At 31.4% G+C, this 25,082-nt stretch overlaps 1 protein-coding gene across 1 annotated transcript in view; it reads left to right on the top strand.

The window, feature by feature from the left end:
• LOC143076045 (uncharacterized) overlaps positions 1-24,619 on the top strand; it is a 63,544-nt gene extending 38,925 nt beyond the window's left edge. Inside the window, exons 21-34 of the mRNA XM_076251673.1 lie at positions 250-298; positions 635-763; positions 1,090-1,335; positions 1,822-1,996; positions 3,970-4,129; positions 5,323-5,576; positions 8,967-9,048; positions 10,655-10,688; positions 19,424-19,501; positions 19,752-19,829; positions 20,176-20,253; positions 21,570-21,623; positions 22,744-22,825; positions 24,441-24,619. Of these exons, the coding sequence (XP_076107788.1) occupies positions 250-298; positions 635-763; positions 1,090-1,335; positions 1,822-1,996; positions 3,970-4,129; positions 5,323-5,576; positions 8,967-9,048; positions 10,655-10,688; positions 19,424-19,501; positions 19,752-19,829; positions 20,176-20,253; positions 21,570-21,623; positions 22,744-22,825; positions 24,441-24,496 (1,555 nt within the window). The 3' untranslated portion in view covers positions 24,497-24,619. The remainder of the gene's footprint in view (positions 1-249; positions 299-634; positions 764-1,089; positions 1,336-1,821; positions 1,997-3,969; positions 4,130-5,322; positions 5,577-8,966; positions 9,049-10,654; positions 10,689-19,423; positions 19,502-19,751; positions 19,830-20,175; positions 20,254-21,569; positions 21,624-22,743; positions 22,826-24,440) is intronic.
• The last annotated feature ends 463 nt before the right edge of the window (positions 24,620-25,082 follow it).

Raw genomic sequence — 25,082 nt, 5'->3', positions numbered from 1 at the left:
AAATAAATACATCCGCAGTATATTGATGGCAATGCATTCTAATCACGTGTACTTCCTTAATATTTTCACACTTGACAGTACAAATATAGAAATAATTTAACTTTTTTTATGAATGAGAATTGTGTGTGATAAAAAAGGGAACAATAGTTCAAAATTTAATTAAATGCAGTTTGTGTCTGAGCAAATTTTGGTAAGTTCTTGCTAAAATGATATTTTTTATTAATTTATAACTGTTATTCTATATTTCAGGTTTTACAAGAAATACAAGTTACCTTTCATGAAAGTATTAATACAAATGGTATGTTTTATATGTTATAATATAACAATTTACGTATCATATAAAGTTAATGTTGTTATTCATAGTGTTCATTGTTCACTTTTGTGGATGTCAAACTGCTGATTTGATAAAAACGAAGTTTTTAGATGTTATTCATTTATAAAAAAGGAAAATCACAAAAAAGTAAACTCCGAGGAAAATTTAAAAAGGTAAGTCCCTAAACTAACACCAAGACATTTTTTCATACTCCTAAACATACGTCAAAGCGAACTCACATCAATCTTTAAAGTTATCTTATAAAGTGCACGTGAGCTTAAAATTCAAAGCCAATCAATCTAGGTTTATTCTTTTTTGTAGATTGGATACTTAAGTCTATTGACAGGATATGCATACATGCTGCTGTTTAACATTGGAGAGGACTTCTCGTATACAGATTACTTTTTAATAGGATGGATGGCAAATTTTTGTCTTCATGAAACAAAGCAGGTAAAGTATAATACATTTCAGTACATTTCAACAACAGTTTCCTCTACCTGGTTTTGCATTAATACAAATTTGCATTTTTACAAAAAAACGTTAAAATTCAACTCATGAGGGTAAAATCATGGAATTGTATTATAAAAAAATCAATTTGTAAACAAAATGTGTTTGAACTCAAATATGTGTTACAAACAATCATCAATACAGTAGCATTACAACACAGGTACATTTTAACTCTTTCAACTATTAAGAAATTAATTCGAAATGAAAAGTGCAAGATGTGTTTGTCTTCAGGACGCCATTGTTTATTGAGTATGTATTGTGTATTTTAGGTACTTGTTTCTGTTGCAAGAAAGAGATTTGAAAACTATGCCAATGACTGGTGGAATCGTCTGGACTGGGTTTTGATGATAACTTTTACGTGTGGAATGTTATTAAAATTTGGGGAAAATTCTATTTCCAACGATGCAGGCAAAATATTTCTGGTCGTTACTTTCATCTTATTGTGTATCCGAATTTTAAATATGTTTTCGATGTCAGAATTCGTTGGACCGAAGCTGATAATTATACAGAAGATGGTAAGAAAAATATAGATATTACGGATTTCAACGAAACATTTAGTCTATAAATTAATGAATAAATAGAAAAGACGTAATGGTGAAATGAATAGTACACTCCCAGCAATGTCAAACTTGGACATATTTTATTATTTCATACGCGCACTTAAGACAATGCTGCACGCGGCTGTTTGAAAATTTCATTAGTATCCACCACGTGTATCTTATATCTTACGTTAAGCTATATGTATATATATATAAAAAAATCTATTTTTCTTTCCGTTGCTCGTCTGGTATAACATTTTCAAAAGTGTTTGCTTCAATTAATGTGTTTACTCACTTGGCTTTGGCATATACCTATTGTGTGATTTAGAAAGGCATGCAATAGAGATCAATTTTTTTAAATTATCGTATACAAGAGACACGTTTTAATAAGACACTTGTATGCACTATATATTTCTTAAATCTTAACTTAAGCTATGTGTATATCAAATTAATTTATTTCAGTTTAAGGACACGTATGCCTTCATGACTATAATGATAGTTATAATGATCAGTTTCAATGTGTCATATTACTCACTATTGTACCCAAACTCTGAGTTGAGTTGGTCAGGGATAGAAAATATCATGAAGAATGGTTTTTGGATGTTGTTTGGTGAATTCGACCCTGAGAGTGATACATGTATGTTAATGTAAAAATCATATTGGTACTGAATAAATGCTTTGAATCACTCATCAGAAATTCTTGATGTTTAAGTTATAAAAATATCAAAAGTCTTTATCAATACTAAAGGTTTTTACTTATAAGAATGGGATACCAGTATAAAAGTTCATTTAATATTCATTATCAACCAAAAATATTTTAAACCGTAAGTGTATAGTATTTGTTTAACAAACCAAGCAGTTATCAGAAAAACTGCAGTGACAGTCAATTTGCCTCTAAATAAACATCATTCCATACGATTTGCATTGTTCATTGTTCGTAGGATTGTTTCTTTCTTCAAAACGATAACTTACCAAAAGTACAGGACAAATTACAAGAATTCAGGAATCTTATAAATTAGCCAATCTGTATTGACTTTTACCAAGCGCAACTACTTTATTCAACCGATTTTATTATCGTTAAAGAATCAATAACAGATCAAATAAGATAAAACACAAGATGTTTAAAGTTTCATTGTTTTTTTTAAGTAATGATTTATAACGATCACTTACCAAAAGTACAAGTCAAATTACAAAAATTTAGGAATCTTGATAAAGGAGTAGGTTCAATAAGACCCCTTTTTGGCCCCAAAATATAGCAGTTTTACAAAATTGTTAAAATGTAAACCTTTAGTTATTTATTGGACAGTAGAATGCTTCTGCTACATAAATATGGGCTGTTTTTGACAATACAATGAACATATATCCGGTACTAGCACCGTTAAGTCATGCTAAATTACTGAAATCCTCATAATTCTAGCATTTTAGTTAAATTTTAGACGGTTTTCGTGTAAAACAAAAGTGGCCGCATTCGTGTTCATCCTTAATATTTAAATGTAAGTTGTATTTTATGATAATACATAACATATATAAAGGTTGAGGATGAACACGGATGCGGCCACTTTCATTTTTACCAAAAACCACCTGAAAAGTGACATTTTTCGGCATATTAGGTAGATTTTTCATATTTGAACTTGAATCGGATCGTTTTTAATGACTAAATCTGTTAAAATCTTTCACATAAATTAATTAATTCAAATAAAATAGACACTTAAGTGTTTAAAAAGTGGTCAAAATCTTTCGTCAGATGAACCTGAAATTTGAGGCCAAAATCGGTCCTTACCGGACCTAATCCTTAGCCAATCTATATTAATTTTTACCCTAGCGCAACTAGTTATCTATAATTCAACCGATTTTATAATCGTTTACGACTTTTTTCAAAAAGTTGTGTACCTTTTCATCGGGGCTGAAATTGGATTATGGGTTTACATAATATATTTTTTTATTATGCTAGAACTCATTGCTACAATATTGGATTTTATGTTTGAATTATTTGTCCATCTATTTTGATTAACATAATAGACAAAATGTTTAAAATTTTGTTTGGATATTGGGTAAAATAATAATCAAACTTTTCAATGCATGTTGTCGGAGCTATAGTTGCGAAACAATCAATTTAGGAAAAGACTCAAAAGCTTTATTGAAATTACTGTAAACGCAGAATCAGTAAAGAGCAAAATGGTCAAAAATTATTCTTTTGAGCTAATTTTTGACCATTTTGCTCTTTACTAATTCTGCGTTTACAGTAATTTCAATAAAGCTTTTGAGTCTTTTCCTCAATTATAGAATTGGCTACACCATCTTATTTATGGACGGATAGTATTAACAAAGTGATTTCCGTTGTTTAAACGATAGAATACGACCACAGGTTTTAGTTTCAGCTTCCACTATTTTAATGACATATCTAATTTGAAAAAAAAACGTTTCAGTGAGAGAAACTGACTGAAAATTCAATTGACTTAGAGAAATATACCAATGTTTGATTAAAAAGATGTCCATACTTGTTACATATAACTTTTGATTTCCAGATTAAAACGACATTCTACAACCACAGGTTACAATTTCAGCATTCATGTAGTTTTGTTTTAATCAATACTTAACAAATTATTTTAGTGAGAGAACCTGATTGTACTTTTGATAAAACAGCATATACCAATGGTGTGTTGGAGAGATGCCCTGAAACGCTTGGTGTATACCTATCACCGTATGTAAGGGCTATTTATGGACTGATTGCTATTGTTTTGATGTTAAATTTACTGATAGCCATCTACAGGCAAGTGTTTAAATCTTAAAATCGTAAAATAACATTTACAGTTCCCTACATCACAACACATGGAATCGGAATGTAAAATCATGAAATAACATATTTTAGACGGACATCAACAGACAACCACTGTTTTTCATATTCTGGCTGGACATGGTAAAATCCTTATTACAAGATGACGACAAAACCGTACAAAAAAGATAAATGCATAGATTCATAATTTTTATAAAAAAGATGTATCATAGACATCAACGTCAGCTTTGCTAGGATATTCAAACACTATTTAAGCTTTTCTAGTTTATCTGACAAATGATAGTGGCAAAAGATGAGAACCCTTTTTTGTATTGACGTGACTTTTCCTTCTTAGAAACAAAAAATGCATACTTATAAAATAAGTTTGATCTGATCATGTTTACTATGAGATGCCATGTTTGTTATTATTTACTGTTAAATAGAAAATAATTGGTAAATTTTGATAACACTATATCAGGCGTGGGTAGCGAAAAACTAAGACAGACATCGAATGAGTGGTTTCCTCTTTGTATTTCTAAATATCATTGTCAAAAAAAAAAAGATTGAATACATATATTTTTTACTAATCTTTTATCAATTCCGATACAACGTATCTAGACCAGCTCTTCAAAATATGTAAAAGCTTTACATATTGCTTGAATGCCATTCCATCTACTTCTTTATATGTGTTCTGCGACAATTTACAAAAGTTTGAAAAGCAAAGAAAATCTATATTGTGGTCTATGTTATACAATATCCCATCTGTTGACTATTTTCGCATCAACTATAATCCCAAGTACGAGAAGCAATATACGAAATTATAGCTCAACTAGTGGGTCTTTATCCTGTTTAAATATGTTGATATTTATCTTATTTAACATTAAAACATTACCATTATTCAAATACCTGTCGATGGATTAATATTCTTCATCCCTTATACGTTTACAGAACCCAATAGTTTGCAAGAAAATGTGTTTTGGATGTAGGAAAGACAAACGCGTTTACTATGAAACGAAAAATGTAACAGTGCAATAAATGTAACAACTAATATCACATAAGAAAAGGCACTCGATTTTAGACATTATTTTTTAACTTTTATATCTTTATTTTCTTTGGTTTTCTATAAATTTTCAATTTTTATATTCTTTTACTTGATTGTTTTTAGTTCTATTTTATTTTCATCATTTCAGTGATACATTCTCTAAAGTTCACGAGGAGTCAGAATTTTACTGGTCACAGCTTCAGAATGATTTCCTGGAAGAATACATGCTTAAGACAATATTTCCTGTCCATCTGCAAATTTTTGCAATTCCTGCATTTTTACTTCATTTAATTGGTTGGATGTGCTTTTATTCCTACAATAGAATACGAGGCAAACACATTAAAGAAACCAATGACGGCAACTATGTTGGCAAGCTGAATGCAAGTCCAATGTTTGTACGAGGTAATATTTTGAGTTGACAGGATTAGTCTCTAAAAAAACAAATACCAGTTTGTTATCTTTGAATCGATATTAGTTCATTTTTTTGTTTTTTTTTGTTTGTTTTTTTTTTTAATTTTAACAAATATGCTTCGTTATCCAACCTTAACCGTATTTGGCACAACTTTTTGGAATTTCGGGTCCTAAATGCTCTTCAACTTTGTATTTGTTTGGCTTTTTAACCTATTTTGATCTGAGCGTCACTGATGAGTCTTATGTAGACGAAACGCGCGTCTGGCGTATAAAATTATAATCCTGGTACTTTTGATAACTATTTATTGAATTTTTAAACCAATACATTAAGACAAAGAAAAGTGGACGATACCACAATTAAAAACTTATAAGCCAGGAGACCAACAAAGTCATGACAAAACAAAGAATGACGAAAAGGAGAACAACAGGATATTGAACACTTCACGATTAAAGAGAGAGCAACTTGGATAAAATGAACCTTCCTTTTGATTTAAAAACAAGACTGGTTTCAGAGTTACTCTACTTGATCTGTAAGATCTAAGTAATTTTTCACATGTTGTTATATAACCTTAGTATGTTTTGCATGATTGACTGAAAACGTTACAATATTCCTGAATTCCTAATGCCCGCGTCACACTGTCCCGATTTTTATATACGATGGACACCCGAATGCGAAAATTGTAAGTTCGTACGAAGTTGGTCCCGATCTCGTTAAAATACCAAAAAGTGAACGAAGCAAGTACGATGAATAACGAAGTCTATACGATGGTGCCGAAATTATATACGATAGCAAAAGATGGACATACAAAGGTTAACCGAAGACGGGCATTTAAGCTTCATATCTCAGCCGAAGCCTACACGATGGACCACGAAGGCTACACGATGGATTACGAAGGCTACACGATGGATTACGATGATGGCGCGATGGCCATACGATGTCTAAAAGACAAAGACGTCGGTGTACAGCTTACGATGCATTTAAATTATATGCCGAAGGCATCACGCGTTTTAAATTGTTTGACCAATATTGAATATATATTATTTTCTGGTTTAATCATAAGACGGAAGACCGTGGACTTGAAGGGTAAAACTTGACTCTAAGTCTCCGCATATAATGCCACCAAAATCAGGGAGAAGAAGAGGAAGAGGGAGGGGTATGAGTCTAGCAGGAAAGTACAAGTCCAAAAGAAAAAATATGGACACTCTAGAACCAAAATGCTCAAAACTTGGTATGGTGTTTCTCGTTAAGAATATCTTAAGCGCTATTAGCTTTAAAGTTCAAGGGTCAAGGTCACAGTGGCAGTTGTAATACAAGGCAATATAACCCTTGTGGACACTCTAAAACCAATATGCTTCAAAAGATTTTAACCACATTTGGTATATTGTTCCTTCTTGTAATGATCTGACATTTTTTACGTTCAAGGCCAAAGGTCAAGGTCATACAGATGGACTTTTTGTCTCCTTCAAATAGCATAATACACAGGAAATTGGTTGCTCATTTTTTTATCTGCTGGTTCTAAAGACAATATTAAAGGTATTTCCAGTTACTGAATGTTTTGGTTGATTTCTAAAAAAATAGTTTATGTATCAAATATGCATATTCAGTTTACCATTTTCTGCATGTGTCATATACAAATATAGTGTCCATATTTGTCCCCAATATGTTACATACGAGGGGGTGCCATGCTCGGCATTGCCTTGTTGGATCTGTAAAATGTGTGCACTAGTCTGAATAATCACCCATAATTATGCCCATGTTTACTGATCTATCTTAAAGGTAAGGTAATGGGTTCGTTGATACCTTTTATTCAAAAAGAGCTCTTTCCATGAGAATATCATAATAATATAGACAAAAGGAAGGGTGTGGGGAAAGCAACAAATGCGGCAAAATATGACATATAGAAAACAAAATGGTTATGGAGTAATTATTCGTGTGACAACAACTCAGACGATACATAAAAAATCAAAATAATCAAGAAAAAGTTGGTTTCCCTATATACGTGTACCTGCAGTGTTGGTGTACGAGGCGCGTTTATGATTTTCATTATGTTACTTGATATGAAAAATTGACAAAAAATAATATTTTACTTGTAAAAGTAAATCCTGAGCCTGTAATAGCTGCTCTTTTTGTTCCATTTGAATGAATAGAAACAACGCTGTCGCCTTTCTTGTTCTCATAAAATCATAAGATATGAGCTCCATGGTTTGTGAACGTCTTTCTTAACTGTCGTTTTAGACTGACCAGTGCATATCGCGCATGGCACTTTAAAAAATGTATTTTAGCGCGAAAATTAACTTACATTTAGCTGGATTTATTGCCGTCGTAGTTCTATCTTGTCGCCTTCGTACTTTTATTCGATGGCAACACGACGGAATTACGAGGTCTTCACGAAGTCGTGTTGCCATCGTAAGACCTTCGCGTAGCTTCGTGATTCATTCGTGTAGACATCGTAATGTCAAAACTGCCCGATGGAAACATTGGAAACACGAATGCAATACGATGTTCAAAGATGCATTCCCGGTGACATTACGATGGCGAGGATAGTGATACGAACTCAATACGAACCCTCAACATCGGACGTACAAAAAAAAAATTTAGAACCCTTCCCAAAGTTGTCCCCGAAGGTTAGAAAAAGTGGTTGATGGTTCTACGATGGTTAAAGATGGCACTACGAATAGCCCGATCTGGATACGATCAGTCCCGATTTTGAAAATTTCCATAATCGTGTTGCAATCGTCGTAAAAATTGGGACAGTGTGACGCGGGCATTAGGATTTTCTTATCCAAGAAATAGATTACCTTAGCCGTATTCGGCTTACCTTTTTGGAAGTTTGGGTCCTCAATGTTCTTCAACTTTGTACTCGCTTTGTTTTATAACTATTTTGATTTGAGGGTCACTGATGAGTCTTATGTAGACAAAACGCGCGTCGGGCGTACTAAATTATAATCCTGGTAACTTTGATCACTATTTGGAAGAAGTCAGATAACACTCGATTATAACAGATAATGTGCACACTTTTTCTGCTCTCGTCATATCTCTAAACAAATCCGACCTGGTTTTCTGACAACAACCGGATACAACATGTGACATATACATGTTTTGTAAAATTGTTATCGATATCGAATTCGACCCGGAATTTGTAAATCATTGATAATATAGTATGATGATATTAAAAGGGCACGCAACAGTGTAATTTCACAAATGTTATGTATGATTTATATATAAAGTTGAATTGTTTTATTTGTTGTATTTACGTCATGCCGGCTAACACATTTGACCCTGTTATTTCAGAAGTATAGCTGATGGTTTGCATAATTTTGTCTAAACAAATTATTTTCAGACTAAGCTTCAGAAACTTTTTCTCTCATTTTCAATTTCAGTATTTATATACAATAAAAATTTTGACCTTTTGCTTGCTGCAACAAAAGAAGTAGAGCAACGCTGTGTAATGAAATCAAGAGGGTAATATATATTTTTTTCATTTATGAGAAACGTGTTTTCTTATTGTATTTTGTTCAGTGAACAGTTTTATGATTTAACACGGCAACAAAATGTGTCCTGGCCATATCAAAAGTACGTCTTTAAAATGTCTCCTCCGTTTTGTTCTACGGCAAATGAAAAGTCGTTTGATAATTTACATTTCGTAGTTAATGGAATGTTTAAACAATTTTTATTTAAGATAAAATGGCTTGATGCTTTAAGGTGGTACCTAACACTACAGGGAGATACCTCTGTAAAATCAGCTAAACGTTTTAATTACGTTGCGTTGTTAAGGGAATATTAAGCTTCTCAATGATCAAAATTAGTGTTTGTCAAACTGCTATATAACCAGTGTAATTTTTCTGATAAATTGGTTGGTTCAAATTTTTGAAATTTTTATAGTTTGTCAAATGGTCAAAGTGAATACTTTGCCAAAATTTTATGAAAATTAAACGAGCCAAATTCATTTTAGTGAAGGTGTTGGGTACCACCTTAGTGTGGAAAAAAACCGGAGAAACGGGTTATCAGGTTCAGATGAAAACTGTTAAAAAAAGAAAAAGTCCAGCTTGGATAACGATTCCTTCATCTTAAATTTAATGCGACATACGCTCCATATGTTATGGTGTACTAATCTGACGCCAAATAACAATACTCTCATATCTAACAGTCTTAACAGGTGTTTAAAAATCACAAATCGATTGGGTCAAAATAAATCCGAGGTAAACACATCAATTGTATGAGAAAAATAAAGTGACAACATGAAAACCGAAGTGCAACAAAATCAAACTGTGCATTTCAATATCATATATAAGTCGTATGAAGAAATATCTGAAATTGAAAACTCAAACGGCGGCTAGCTTAAATGTATAACTAGTGATTTGAAATATGCAATCTGGTTTGCAGTCAATTCATAGTATTTGCACCACAACACCATTCATGAGGTGTAAAAGAAAATACGAAACATGCACACTTAAAAAAAAATTCACTGCTAAATCATCAATAATTATGCAGCACTAAATTAACTGTGAAATCGCAAAAATTCAAGATTTTAAGTACACATACTGGACACAAATCTAACGCAAATGTATGCACTACACATCAGGACTTTTTTTTCTCGCGCAGAAAAGAATATATTTTGCAACGTGTGTGCTCTAATCCTTGGAAAGAATGTTCCTGAAAAAAATTGTAACGTAAACGAATCACGAATAATCAAACTGTTGACAAAAACGTAAGCTTACATCACCATTCCAAACCATACAATTGAAACACAAATGCAATATCTTTATTATAATAAGTTTTTTTCAGTCAGCTCCAACACTTTTTTTCCAAATCGAGTCTTCCGTTTTAAACAAAATTGTTTCGCCATCTAACTGAATAACAAGAATCAATCGTTCTTCACAAGATGCGCACTTTGACAATATATAAGTTTTCATAGAAGCTCGAAGCAAACCTATTAAAAAATCTAAATACTGACTACAAATGTCTTAGAGCTGATTAAACTGTGACGGACAAAAAATCAAATCAAATATGTGTACGTTTTTGGAATTAGCGTGAAGTACATTATATGGTGATTGTTCTTCATTCATAGGAAAATAAATGTTATGGAAGAAGATAAAATGGAGGTGAGTATTTTTTATTGACGATGTAGATACACATGTACAACCTAAATGTGGTCTCATTGTATTTAGTATACATTATTTCTATAAACAGTAACGAAAAAAGGCAAATGTTAGAGCAGTAAACGACAACCACCTAATTAAAGCTTCGTGAATTTTGACAGATTCGTATACGACAGGGTTAATAATATTTAGCCTGTCTTGTGACCCCTACCTTGGAAGGTGGTGTAATAATATAACATAGGAAAGCAAATGTTAACATCAGATGTAAAAGAATCGACGTAACAGAATGACACAAAACAAAAAGAAAAATTTTAATAAAAAGACGAAATCAAAGTACCAAAAGCCATTTCTTTATCCAGTTACAACTGATAAATATATCATGTTTTCCCAACTTGAATATCACTCAATCAACAACAACAAGACTGTTGGTATTGCTGCCAATTTATACGATTCAATCATTCAAAGGTTTCTGGTTCATACTTTTTTTACATTACAATGTTATCATTTTTTTCTAGATATTTTTTTAAGAAGCAAAACTAAATTTTAATTAGGCAATGAGAGTAAGTATGTCATTGACCTAAACACAACAAAATAACTTTCTTCAACCTTCAATAATACGTTTAATTTATTTAATAATTCTAACTGATAAGCATGGAACAATTTGATAAAACAATACAATGCACCATTAAAACAAATGTTAGTAATTTGAATACGAATCTTAAGTTAATCAGACCATTTAATACAATAACCATGTTTAATCAACTGTTACCAAATTATATAAACATATAATACTTCTGTAAGTCGGAACATACAATAGATATAAATTGACAAATAAATAACAAAGCCACTACCATCATTAACACTTATTTAAGTTCATTATAGAGTCGGACAAATGTTCTCACACAGAGTCACATAGATCCAAATATATGCGACAAAGACATCGAACTTAATTCATTTTCAAACAAAATCATCAGAAAAGATCAGAAAAGATCGTAACAGTTTTGGCGGCGGCCTCCTCATTTATGTTAAAGACGATATTGGTATTCTCCGTAGAAATGATCTTGAAAATCAATCAGATGAAACTCTCTGGGTTGAGATCCGTACGAAAGGTCAAACATTCCTACTCTGCAATACCTATCGACCTCCCGAATCGAACGACGGTCATTATTGGACACGCTTAAATCATGCAATAGGATTGGCTTATCAATTCAATGAAAATATTGTAATTACGGGTGATTTGAACTGTGATTTATTCAAGGCGCAAAACAACAAATTAATTGAAATCTTAAATATATTTAATTTACGAAATGTTATTGATAAACCAACTCGAGTGACAAATCACAGTAGCACACTACTTGATCCAATTATTTTAAGTGACACTTTGTCGTACTTTATCTCAGATGTTTTACCAACGCCTTCTAATATAAGTGACCACGATGCGCCAATAATTTTTCTCGAGTGTCCGACAACTATTACACGTTCGTATAAAAGAGAAATTTGGATTTATGAAAAAGTTGACAAAGTTAAATTCTCTGAAAAAATGGACGACGTAGACTGGAATGCACTGCTTCCTGATAATAAAGACGTGGACGAACTATCTGGAATATTTACTGAAACATTCTTAAATATCGCGAGGGAGTGCATTCCCACTAAATTAGTTACTATACGTAGTTCTGATAAACCATGGTTTAATGGTGAATTAAAAAGAGAAATTCGAAAACGAGACCGTTTTAGAAAATATGCCCTGAAATTTAAAAGAGAATCGGATATTGCGAAGTATAAGAAACAGAGAAACAGAGTTAACAATTTAAAAAAGCTTGCTAAGGAAAGATTTGAAACTAATTTAGATAACCTTATATTGAGTAATGCTCCAAATTCAAAAAACTATTGGAAAATAATGAAAATGCTGATAAAGTCGAATAAGAGTTCAAATAATATTCCTCCTCTACAAAACATAATAAAAGATGAGGAGTTTAGTGACATAGTTTATGAGGATAGCGAGAAGTGCGACTTATTGAACAAATACTTTGTAAACGAGCAGTAAACGACAACCACCTAATTAAAGCTTCGTGAATTTTGACAGATTCGTATACGACAGGGTTAATAATATTTAGCCTGTCTTGTGACCCCTACCTTGGAAGGTGGTGTAATAATATAACATAGGAAAGCAAATGTTAACATCAGATTTAAAAGAATCGACGTAACAGAATGACACAAAACAAAAAGAAAAATTTTAATAAAAAGACGAAATCAAAGTACCAAAAGCCATTTATTTATCCAGTTACTACTGATAAATATATCATGTTTTCCAACTTGAATATCACTCAATCAACAACAACAAGACTGTTGGTATTGCTGCCAATTTATACGATTCAATCATTCAAAGGTTTCTGGTTCATACTTTTTTTACATTACAATGTTATCATTTTTTTCTAGATATTTTCTAGATATTTCATTATTGGACACGCTTAAATCATGCAATAGGATTGGCTTATCAATTCAATGAAAATATTGTAATTACGGGTGATTTGAACTGTGATTTATTCAAGGCGCAAAACAACAAATTAATTGAAATCTTAAATATATTTAATTTACGAAATGTTATTGATAAACCAACTCTAGTGACAAATCACAGTAGCACACTACTTGATCCAATTATTTTAAGTGACACTTTGTCGTACTTTATCTCAGATGTTTTACCAACGCCTTCTAATATAAGTGACCACGATGCGCCAATAATTTTTCTCGAGTGTCCGACAACTATTACACGTTCGTATAAAAGAGAAATTTGGATTTATGAAAAAGTTGACAAAGTTAAATTCTCTGAAAAAATGGACGACGTAGACTGGAATGCACTGCTTCCTGATAATAAAGACGTGGACGAACTATCTGGAATATTTACTGAAACATTCTTAAATATCGCGAGGGAGTGCATTCCCACTAAATTAGTTACTATACGTAGTTCTGATAAACCATGGTTTAATGGTGAATTAAAAAGAGAAATTCGAAAACGAGACCGTTTTAGAAAATATGCCCTGAAATTTAAAAGAGAATCGGATATTGCGAAGTATAAGAAACAGAGAAACAGAGTTACCAATTTAAAAAAACTTGCTAAGGAAAGATTTGAAACTAATTTAGATAACCTTATATTGAGTAATGCTCCAAATTCAAAAAAACTATTGGAAAATAATGAAAATGCTGATAAAGTCGAATAAGAGTTCAAATAATATTCCTCCTCTACAAAACATAATAAAAGATGAGGAGTTTAGTGACATAGTTTATGAGGATAGCGAGAAGTGCGACTTATTGAACAAATACTTTGTAAACGAGCAGTAAACGACAACCACCTAATTAAAGCTTCGTGAATTTTGACAGATTCGTATACGACAGGGTTAATAATATTTAGCCTGTCTTGTGACCCCTACCTTGGAAGGTGGTGTAATAATATAACATAGGAAAGCAAATGTTAACATCAGATGTAAAAGAATCGACGTAACAGAATGACACAAAACAAAAAGAAAAATTTTAATAAAAAGACGAAATCAAAGTACCAAAAGCCATTTATTTATCCAGTTACTACTGATAAATATATCATGTTTTCCAACTTGAATATCACTCAATTAACAACAACAAGACTGTTGGTATTGCTGCCAATTTATACGATTCAATCATTCAAAGGTTTCTGGTTCATACTTTTTTTACATTACAATGTTATCATTTTTTTCTAGATATTTTCTAGATATTTCATTATTGGACACGCTTAAATCATGCAATAGGATTGGCTTATCAATTCAATGAAAATATTGTAATTACGGGTGATTTGAACTGTGATTTATTCAAGGCGCAAAACAACAAATTAATTGAAATCTTAAATATATTTAATTTACGAAATGTTATTGATAAACCAACTCTAGTGACAAATCACAGTAGCACACTACTTGATCCAATTATTTTAAGTGACACTTTGTCGTACTTTATCTCAGATGTTTTACCAACGCCTTCTAATATAAGTGACCACGATGCGCCAATAATTTTTCTCGAGTGTCCGACAACTATTACACGTTCGTATAAAAGAGAAATTTGGATTTATGAAAAAGTTGACAAAGTTAAATTCTCTGAAAAAATGGACGACGTAGACTGGAATGCACTGCTTCCTGATAATAAAGACGTGGACGAACTATCTGGAATATTAACTGAAACATTCTTTAATATCGCGAGGGAGTGCATTCCCACTAAATTAGTTACTATACGTAGTTCTGATAAACCATGGTTTAATGGTGAATTAAAAAGAGAAATTCGAAAACGAGACCGTTTTAGAAAATATGCCCTGAAATTTAAAAGAGAATCGGATATTGCGAAGTATTATAAGAAACAGAGAAACAGAGTTAACAATTTAAAAAAACTTGCTAAGGAAAGATTTGAAACTAATTTAGATAACCTTATATTGAGTAATGCTCCAAATTCAAAAAACTATTGGAAAATAATGAAAATGCTGATAAAGTCGAATAAGAGTTCAAATAATATTCCTCCTCTACAAAACATAATAAAAGATGAGGAGTTTAGTGACATAGTTTATGAGGATAGCGAGAAGTGCGACTTATTGAACGAATACTTTGGTTTGATATCTAAACTCGAGGAAGAAAATGTTCCTATTCCAGAGTTTAAAGAAAAAACTAATACTTATATTCAAGATATATACATAAATCAAAATGAAATAATTGATATTATCAAAACTATTGATCCGAATAAGGCATCAGGACCAGATTTGATTAGTCACAGAATGCTGAAAATTTGCCCTAAGAAAGTGGCGGTTCCTTTACAAATAATATTAAATAAATCCCTCCAACAATGTAAGTATCCTTCTAGCTGGAAGATTGCAAATGTTATTGCTATTTTAAAAAAAGGTGATTCGTCATTACCTTCAAACTATAGACCAATTTCGTTGATAAGCTGTGTAGGTAAAATCATGGAACGAATTGTCTTTAAACATGTATATAATCATTTACATATGAATAAACTAATTTATGAATATCAGTCTGGATTTTTGCCAAAAAATCCAACTGTACATCAGCTATTAGAAATGTATAATTGTATTCTTAACTCACTAGAAAAGAAGGAAATAAATTGTTTTGTCTTTTGTGATTTTTCGAGAGCTTTTGACAAGGTTTGGCATAGAGGACTCCTGCATAAAATGTAAGCTTACGGAATACATGGTAATCTACTTAACTGGTTTGAGAGTTATCTTTGTGATAGGCAACAAAAAGTTGTGATTAATACATCATCATCCTCATTTTGCAGTCTTTCAGCTGGAGTACCTCAAGGCTCAGTACTTGGTCCCTTATTATTCATAATATATATAAATGACATTGCAGAGAAACTCACATCTCTAACTAGACTCTATGCGGATGACACTTCGTTTAATTACTCGGGGAACGAACAAGAGCAAATAAAAACTGTTATTGATCGTGATCTCGAAGAGCTAAACGAATGGTCACGGAGGTGGCTAATGTCTTTTAATCCAGACAAAACAGAAATAATGATTTTTTTCAAATAAAGATGCACCCGTTTTAAAATTCTGCTTAAATGATAAAGAAATCCCTATAACAAAATGTCACAAACACCTTGGGGTAACGTTTTGCTCTGATGCTCGGTGGAACAGTCATATAGACAATTTGATTATCAGTGTTACGAAACATTTAAATATCCTGAGAAAACTCAAGTATCAGCTATGTAGGAAAAACTTAGAAAAACTCTATTTAGTATTTATAAGACCAATCTTTGAATATGCAACTGAAGTATGGGATAATTGCCGGATAGGATATGTTAATAAACTTGAAAGTTTGCAGCTAGAAGCTGCTAGAATAGTTACTGGTTTGCCTATATTTACAAAATCTGAAATTCTGTATGAGGAAATTGGGTGGGAAACTTTAGCTGACAGGAGGAAAAGACGAAAATTACAAATGTTTTATTACATTCAACATAACCAAGCTCTGGATTATCTATGCAAACTTGTTCCACCTAGTGTACAGAGCACAACTACATATCCCTTGAGAAATGGCAATGACATCATTGTTCCTTTTTGTAGATTATCTCTTACTAAAGAATCTTTTATACCATCAACTATTAACCTATGGAATCATACCGATTTGTCCCTTCGAAAATCAGACTCTATAGCAAAGTTTAAAATCCATTTAAAAAGGTTAAATACCACAAATAAAGATGTACCAAAGCACTTTCTATATGGACCGAGGAAACTAAATATGATTTTAACACAATTCAGATGCTACTCATCTTTCTTGAACTATGACTTGTTTAGAGTCAATATAATTGCTGATCCATCTTGCTTTTGTGGATGTAACATTGAGACTGTACACCATTTCCTTTTCGACTGCTCTTTATATATACACCAGAGAGAAATTCTGATGAATAATCTAAGATGGCTTCCTGATGACCTTATATTAAATGTTAAGTTACTTACATCTGGTAATCCGAATCTCTCGTATGAACAAAATGTGAATATATTCAAACACGTATTCGAATTTATCAAAAGGTCTGACAGATTTCTTGTTATGTAGAAAATGTATTTACGGTACATCCACGTCGTCATCATCATCATCATCATCATCATCATCATCATCATCATCATCATCATCATCATCATCATCATCATCATCATCATCATCATCATCATCAACGTTTTCAATGTTTACATCTATTTCTGTTTCATTTTTTTTTCTCTCAATTGATAGACTCGTAAAATACTGTTTATTTTGATATTGCATGCTCATATTAATATTGTATTGTAAATTATTGTCATTCGGAGCGGACTTCATAAGTATGGCTTACTTGTGTCCAATCCATTTTACTTTGAGTAAATAAAATATGTTTAAACTAAGTTTAAACTAAACAAATGTTCAAATGCTTCAGTTAAAACCATAGCCAGTTGTATATTTCTAACCTCTAAATTTCTTTTATAAATTGTGACTTGGATAGAGAGTTGTCTCATGGACTCTCATACCACATCTTCCTATATCTTCCTATATCTCTCTAAATGTTCACCAAATGTCTCAAGATAGTTTATTTATTAAGCTGAGGTCCAATCAACTAGAAAATTAAAAATGTAGTAGACATGTTTCCTACGATATGATTTTTGACCGAAATTTCAAGGTCCACAGAACAGAGAAAAAAGATAGTGCAAGCGGGGCATCCGTGTACTATGGTCATATTCTTGTTCATTTCAGTTATCATAACTATATTTACATTCAATCAAAATCTGGAAACATTATTTTTTTAGATTATGCTTATTTTATTAGGTTCATTTACAATATAATTGTTTGGATGCAATAGCGTGATTATTAATTCGTTTATAACATAATGTTGATCTAACTTTATCTAAAATGTCATTGTCCTCTATTCAAGGCAAGTACGAACGCATTATCCGTACCATTACCGCTATAGAGTTTTTTCCGCTGTCTATGTAAATCTTTAATACGACTACAACATACGAATAACAAAGTTAACCATACATAACAAGAAGTAACAAACGAATGAGTTAAAAGAACATATAAATAGTTGTATATTAATAAACTAAAACTTCGCACAAAATATAGAATATATAATGTGTAATGATTAAATATGATAACATGTTACTTGTACTTGATCTCAGGTTAACAGATCTCATAAAACTATTAACTACCGAATAACGTATTTATCATATGAAAGTTATGTTCTATTTCTCTATATTATCAGATTATTACATGGCATTTTTCCTATCGCATGTATTATCAGCCCTAGGTTCAATATCAGCCCAAGAGCCGCATGGCTCGAGGGCTGATATTGACAGAGTGCTGATACTACATGCGATATGAAAACTGACATGTTATGATCTTTTTATCTTATGCTTCAACAATCGAGAAAAATAAAAGATTATTTTATTATTCCTTTTACGTGGTTCTCAAATAGAAGTTCAAAGAGTGAAAAGTTCACGCATGTCGGAACCCAAATGCAGTTAAATTCGATAAGAATTTTTTTAGTAGGTATGCCTCAACAGACACGACAAACAGCAGTATGATATATTTTAATATGGACGATAAAAAAAATCAACAATATACATAATTAAAGTAAACATTTTTAAAGTACCTTTCTAAAATAATTATGCTTGAAACATTTAAAATGCATTTATTTTATCATTTGTTTGTCGGGTTTTGTCTTCTCATTTCACACAGTATTCAAATAATTGTTTTGTACCCTACTTTGTAATGTTTGTCACTGAAAATGTACCATGGAGGTGTATTTTCCGGAATTTGCCGAGTATCACCGGACTCTCATGTGATAACGTTACGGAAAGGCATGTGATAATAATCGAAGTATGTGATAAATATTTCATATCATGTTATCGTATTGAATTCTTTTGCGCTACATATCGAAAATCATTTTAGACACAATATCATAGATATGACACATAAGATTATTCTAAATGTGTAATCTAGTTAAACAGTACTCGTACAGAACTTTATTTAAAAAAAATGAAATGCATATAATGTCCTGATAGTATTGTATAAATTGTATGCTAATTTGAAATTTTTACCAAATAAAAAAAATATTTCTATGAATAGACATTTATTTAAATTATCATCTAGAGTATGGTCAAAGATTACTATAATTGCATATTTTTTCTATTTAGTTCAGGTTTGCAAAGAATAAGTATCTAAACTTATTTGTGTTTGTTATTTACATAGGATCTACAGAAACAAATTGCAAACATGAGCAGAAAGTTAGAAAAGTTAAATGAGAAGACAAATAGAAAGAATGGAAAGGTATATCATTTATTATACGTGGATTTTTTTTTATGTTTAAACACCAATTCCGGTTATTTATAGATTTGAGCAAGTTATGAATAATGTAACCAGTGAATTGTAGGTGGGATAGGTATTTATACCGCAGTGTGGTTTGAAAGTATGGCGACTTCTAAATTGATCTTTGCATATTTGGTAAGAATTGTTATGTATCTTGTCTATTCTTATAGCATTTAAGTAAGATTCCTTCAATATCATCTTTTTTAAACAGGAAGAACAAAAGCTAGTTGAAAACGAAAACAAGAATTTTGGAGAAACTAGCAACAAGATTAAAAAGACATATGAAAAGGTAAACATTTCAGATATATTCTTGATAATTTAGAAACAAAAAATAATATTGTATTTACTTGTTCTCCTTGAGCAGATGTATTAGGATGTAAATATTAATAACCAATGTATTGATATGAGCATCGCAATAAATTAATACAACACATTTAATTTTCATCCTTCCGAAGGACTTTTCTTGATTTATCTTCATCAAGAGAATGTAAATAAGTTGTTGTTTTTAATAAATTATTTTAATAATTTTTGAACTCCGAGGAAAATTCAATAGATTATTTGTTTTCTCTACAATGCTATAAATACACATAGAACAAAGGGAAAATATAATTATATTGTTTTATTTTTTTATACAGGAGCAAAAGGATCAGATAGAAAATTTGAATAAGAATTTTAGAGCGTTAAAAGACGAAACAACCCAAGAGAATGTCAAGGTAATGTATTCTTTTTTTCTTATTGCAACAATAACCGTTAAATCAAATTGCATACTACAATCAGTTTCACTCATTTAATTAATAATTTCACCCCTTGTGAGTATCATCATTTCTGGTGTTACACCGAAACACATTTTCTTTTTATAAAATGGAGATGTTTCTCATTACTAAAAGAATATAATTTGTTTCAATCGGTTAAATGATTAATCTCTGACATACAATTGTTAGCATGTATCCTTATTATCTAGTCCAACGTTCAGAGAATTGTCTTCTCAGCGTATATGAATAAACTCATCATAGATACCAGGACTTAATTTAGTATATACGCCAGACGCGCGTTTCGTCTACAAAAGACTCATCACTGACGCTCGAATCCAAAAAGTTAAAAAAGCCAAATAAAGTACGAAGTTGAAGAGCATAGAGAAGCAATATTCCAAAATGTTTTGCCAAATACAGCTAAGGTAATCTATGCCTGAGGTAGAAAAGCCTTAGTATTTCACAGAATTCAAAAATTTGTAAACAGTAAATTTATAAATATAACCATATCAATGACAATTCATGTCAGCACAAATAACACCGTTGCCTAAAATGTTGTTAGTCTCAATGACTACTGTTTTAACATTATAATCATTGTTGCCGCTTTTACGCAAATCCTTTTTATTTGGAATTGGATATTATCAACGTCATATTTTATCCATATGAAATGCTTCTCAAACCAGTTATAACACTTCTTTCAATTTTAATTCAAAATAGTATCATACAGCTGTTTTTAGTGGGTGTGCCAAGCGTACGGGAGATCGTTCGATTTATCTCCAGCTTGAAAACTGTATTGGTATCTGCAGCTTTTCCTCTTAGCAAGTATCGTTTACGGCGTTGGTACATGTAGACCAATAGAATTTTCCGATCTGTGTCGAAAACAAAGAAAAATATCAAGATGTTGATCTAGTACAAAGTCGGGATCATTATCTGATAATATTGAGATGCTCTCGTCCGGATTTGCATTTTACATACGTTATACACCAATCGGTCAATCACTTGAAGATGTTAGATGAAAATCCTGAATTACTATGACTTTACCTATAAGTAATCTATTACAGCACATATTTGCATTTTGACCAAGGAGATACATTTTTGGGGTAAAATTGTTTTGATCTACCCCTCAAGTCATATCCCGTATGTTTAAAATCAAGTTGAGTAGACTAGCCCTACATGTACATGTATCGCTCGAAATTTTAATTCTATAAAGCAATATTAAGTTTTAAAATATGGGCTTATGAATGAATACTAAACGTGACATTTTGTACTTCGTTTTACAGATGATGAAAAGGCTTTCGCAAATAGATGATAGTTTAAATAGAATAGAGAAAATGGTATGTCTCATGTATTAGTGTTATGCTATTCAAACCCTTTCTTATGCAGTCAATCTTGGTTTATTTAATCTTTTGTAATCTTTTGTGTTTCTGTACTTTATAATATTTCATGATATTAAGAAGCCTGCAGCGTGAAAGGTAATCATTTATAAAAACAAATATTTCATTCGTGCAACCTGAAACTAATATTTTGCTAAAACGCCGGCATCCTATCGCAATTGTAAAGAAGGGAAATGCAAATTTGACGTCGTAAATTTGTTTAATTTAAAAACAATTCTTTATTTTGATTTTGCTTATGTGTTCTTGCGAATCCAAATTATAGTGATCTATAATATTAAAGCAACTTTTCTATTTCGTATTTCTAAACAGATTTTTCGAAAAATGTCATGAGTATGAGAACTGAGTTCTAGTTGTTCAGTTAGTTAACATAGTCTAGTCTAGTCAGCTGTAATGGAATTCTTTTGTTTTTAAATTTTACTTTGGAATAAGGTTTTTCTGTTACTATTTTTTATTTCAACAATTTATCTCGAAAATTGTTTTTAACTATACAAAGTCTAGAAATGTCATTGCAAAAAAATCCGAAAATATAATGATGAAATAACCCCAAACTGTCTTTATATCTAATCTTATTAAAATACTGTGAATAAAATATTACAAAGTACAAATACTCCAAAAGCCGGAAAATAAATGTTTACTGTCGTTCATTCCTATTCTTATTATATAATAAATTCAATTTGAATGTAAATCCTTTATAGCTCTACGAATAAAAAATATATCCTAATGAAATGATGATCTGATGAAACTAAAAGAATATTATATTGCATGTACAAGTCAAACTCAGCGGTATGAATTCTTTGTTGTTATATGAAATTTGCATAAACTAAATATTTATTAGTGATGTAATATTCTGTAAAAAAGTAAATACCGAACTCAAATGAAAATTCAAAACGGAAAGTCCTTTTCCAATGGCAAAATCAACAGCTTAAACACATCAAACGAATGGAAAATAACTTTGAGATTCCTGACTTTGAACAGGAATATCCTTATGTAGACAACATAGTAAACCTCTATCTTACACTTTGGTCTTTTGAATCATTCCATACTTTTTTGTTTATTGTAGATCCAGCGACTTAGTCCAGATGAAAAGTTTCAATATCTTGAACCAATGTTCGAAAAAGATGATAACGCTGAAACTGAAGATGGTAAATATGATAAGAAAAGAGTTGCAATTTAACTTTGTCTCCTTTGTCTTGTTTTTTTATATATTTTTTTGCATCAATTTTCCTTATTATGTGAGTAGAAGTCGCACAAGAGCAGGATAATTTTAGTGACGGAAAGGTCGTAGAAGTTCATTTGCTGTAGCCTTTCCATACTAAAGCTGTGAATTTCAATCCCGCATGTGGCAGATGTTTTGACTCTAATATGATTGCCAGATTTCTTGTCAAATGACGAAACAATAAATTAATCAAGTAAACTGCATACCACATACATATTGAAAATAAAAGTCATGTATATATTATGGAAGATTTTAAACGTCGCTTATCTCCCGTTTAACTACAATGGGAACATTCATAAAAACTGATCTGAATATTTGTAACATGTATTTATCTTCATCTTCGCTGTAAAATTTGTCTTGTTATTTCAACGCGCAGTGTTTTTTTTTCTCCAACATAGTTGATGTTTTCTCCATTAAAAACGTGACATTATCATTATTGTCAAAAGAGTTAAAGCTGTGCGATCGTCTCTATTTGAACGAAGCAGACGTAAAACTGGAGATTCCTATTATAAGAAAGGATTAATGAAACAGGAATTGTTTTCATTTTACATTTTGCTATTAAGTCTTCTCACGATTTTAGATTTCCACTGGTGAATTTTTCCATTTCTATGTAGAAGCATGCCAGTAGCACATCCATAATGAGTATAATTCCCCAAGTTATTACATTACTTCAAATCTTGTGTTTTTTTATCATGATTTACTTACAAAAGGGTTTATTATTACAACGAACCTGTTAAACCAAAGGGTTTCACGTGGTGAAACATTAATGGACGCCATCACAATTTCGTTTGTCGTTATGAAATACCTGTTTCTTAGATGATGAACGATATGTTTCAATTGTGGTTACCACAATGCCGACAATGCCGACTAAGTCTCATTAACTCTAACATGACATTCCCGAAAGTATTCTTACATCTGCAATGCAAAAATGACACATGAGGAGCAAATAGATATGAGAGGATGTGGCATGCATGTCAATGAGAATCTCTCCATGAAAATCACAAATTGTAAAAGTAAATCATTATATGTCAAAGTTCGGCCTTCAGCACGGAGCAGTTGCTCACACTATACAGTAAGGTATAAACGGCCAAAACAAATGACTAGTGTAATTCAAATAAACAAGAAAACTAACGGTATAAACTTCATGTATAAAAATTAAAAAAAAAATCACTCAAGAACCACACCAACAAACGACAACCACTGTGCATATATTCTGCTTAATCTTCCCCGGGGCACACGAAAGAACGCCTAATTCTAACCAGGGATCGCGTTGCTTAATCTTTAATGTTCTAAACTTGTTTGTCTCTTGGTGGTTTTGTTTTTGGATTGGCGTTGTCAGTTATCTTCGAATGATAATAAGAAAAAAAATCAAATCGATTTGTGTTTGTGTTAGTCATTGGAACTATACGTATCAAAATTTAAGGGTAAATTTCCAACACAATTCTGCTTCTATTGTTAAGCCATATTTATTTAATGTTTAATTTTTTAATTATTCCAGTACATTTTAACTCGATTCTTCTATTTTGTTGTTGTTTTTGTAGCAATCCTTATGATTCCTGAGCGGACCTTGACTCGTAATGATACAAAAGAAGATTGATATACGCAATTCTATTTTATTTGCTTTAAATTGTACAGTCGCAAGGACAATAATTGTTATTCACTGCATAGTCAGAAATAATATAAAATGTATCTCAAATATTACTATGTAATAAAGTTTAACATTGAATATCGGTATTTAATTGTTTTATTTTTATTTCATTGATATATCCTTATATTTCAAATGTTTGAGTATTTTGATGAAGGTGAAGAAGGTAAGAGCCTGATACTTGTTCAATCTCCCATACAGACAGAGTTGTCGTCCTTTCCTCCTCGGGAAAGGACGACAACTCTATCTGTATGGGAGATTGATACTTGTTTGTGTTCTTTTGTCATTGATGTTGAAGGTTCTGTTATAAACAAAAATAGAAAAAAAACAATCCTTAGTTATAAGGTTTAAGAGCCGCATTAACGGATTTACATGTTGCTAGACAAAACATATATAAGTATGATTGAACACGTTCACGTGATTGTTCAAAATGAAGGGAAAAAAGAAGACTAGTTAGATTGCCAATGCAATTACCCTCCTCTAGAGTAAATCACCTAGAAAGTTGGTAACTATAATAGTTCACCACTACGCATGTGGT

This window comes from Mytilus galloprovincialis, chromosome 5 (assembly GCF_965363235.1).
Source record: "Mytilus galloprovincialis chromosome 5, xbMytGall1.hap1.1, whole genome shotgun sequence".
NCBI classification, from domain to species: Eukaryota; Metazoa; Mollusca; class Bivalvia; order Mytilida; family Mytilidae; genus Mytilus; species Mytilus galloprovincialis.
This window is presented reverse-complemented; position numbering and strand designations above follow the sequence as displayed.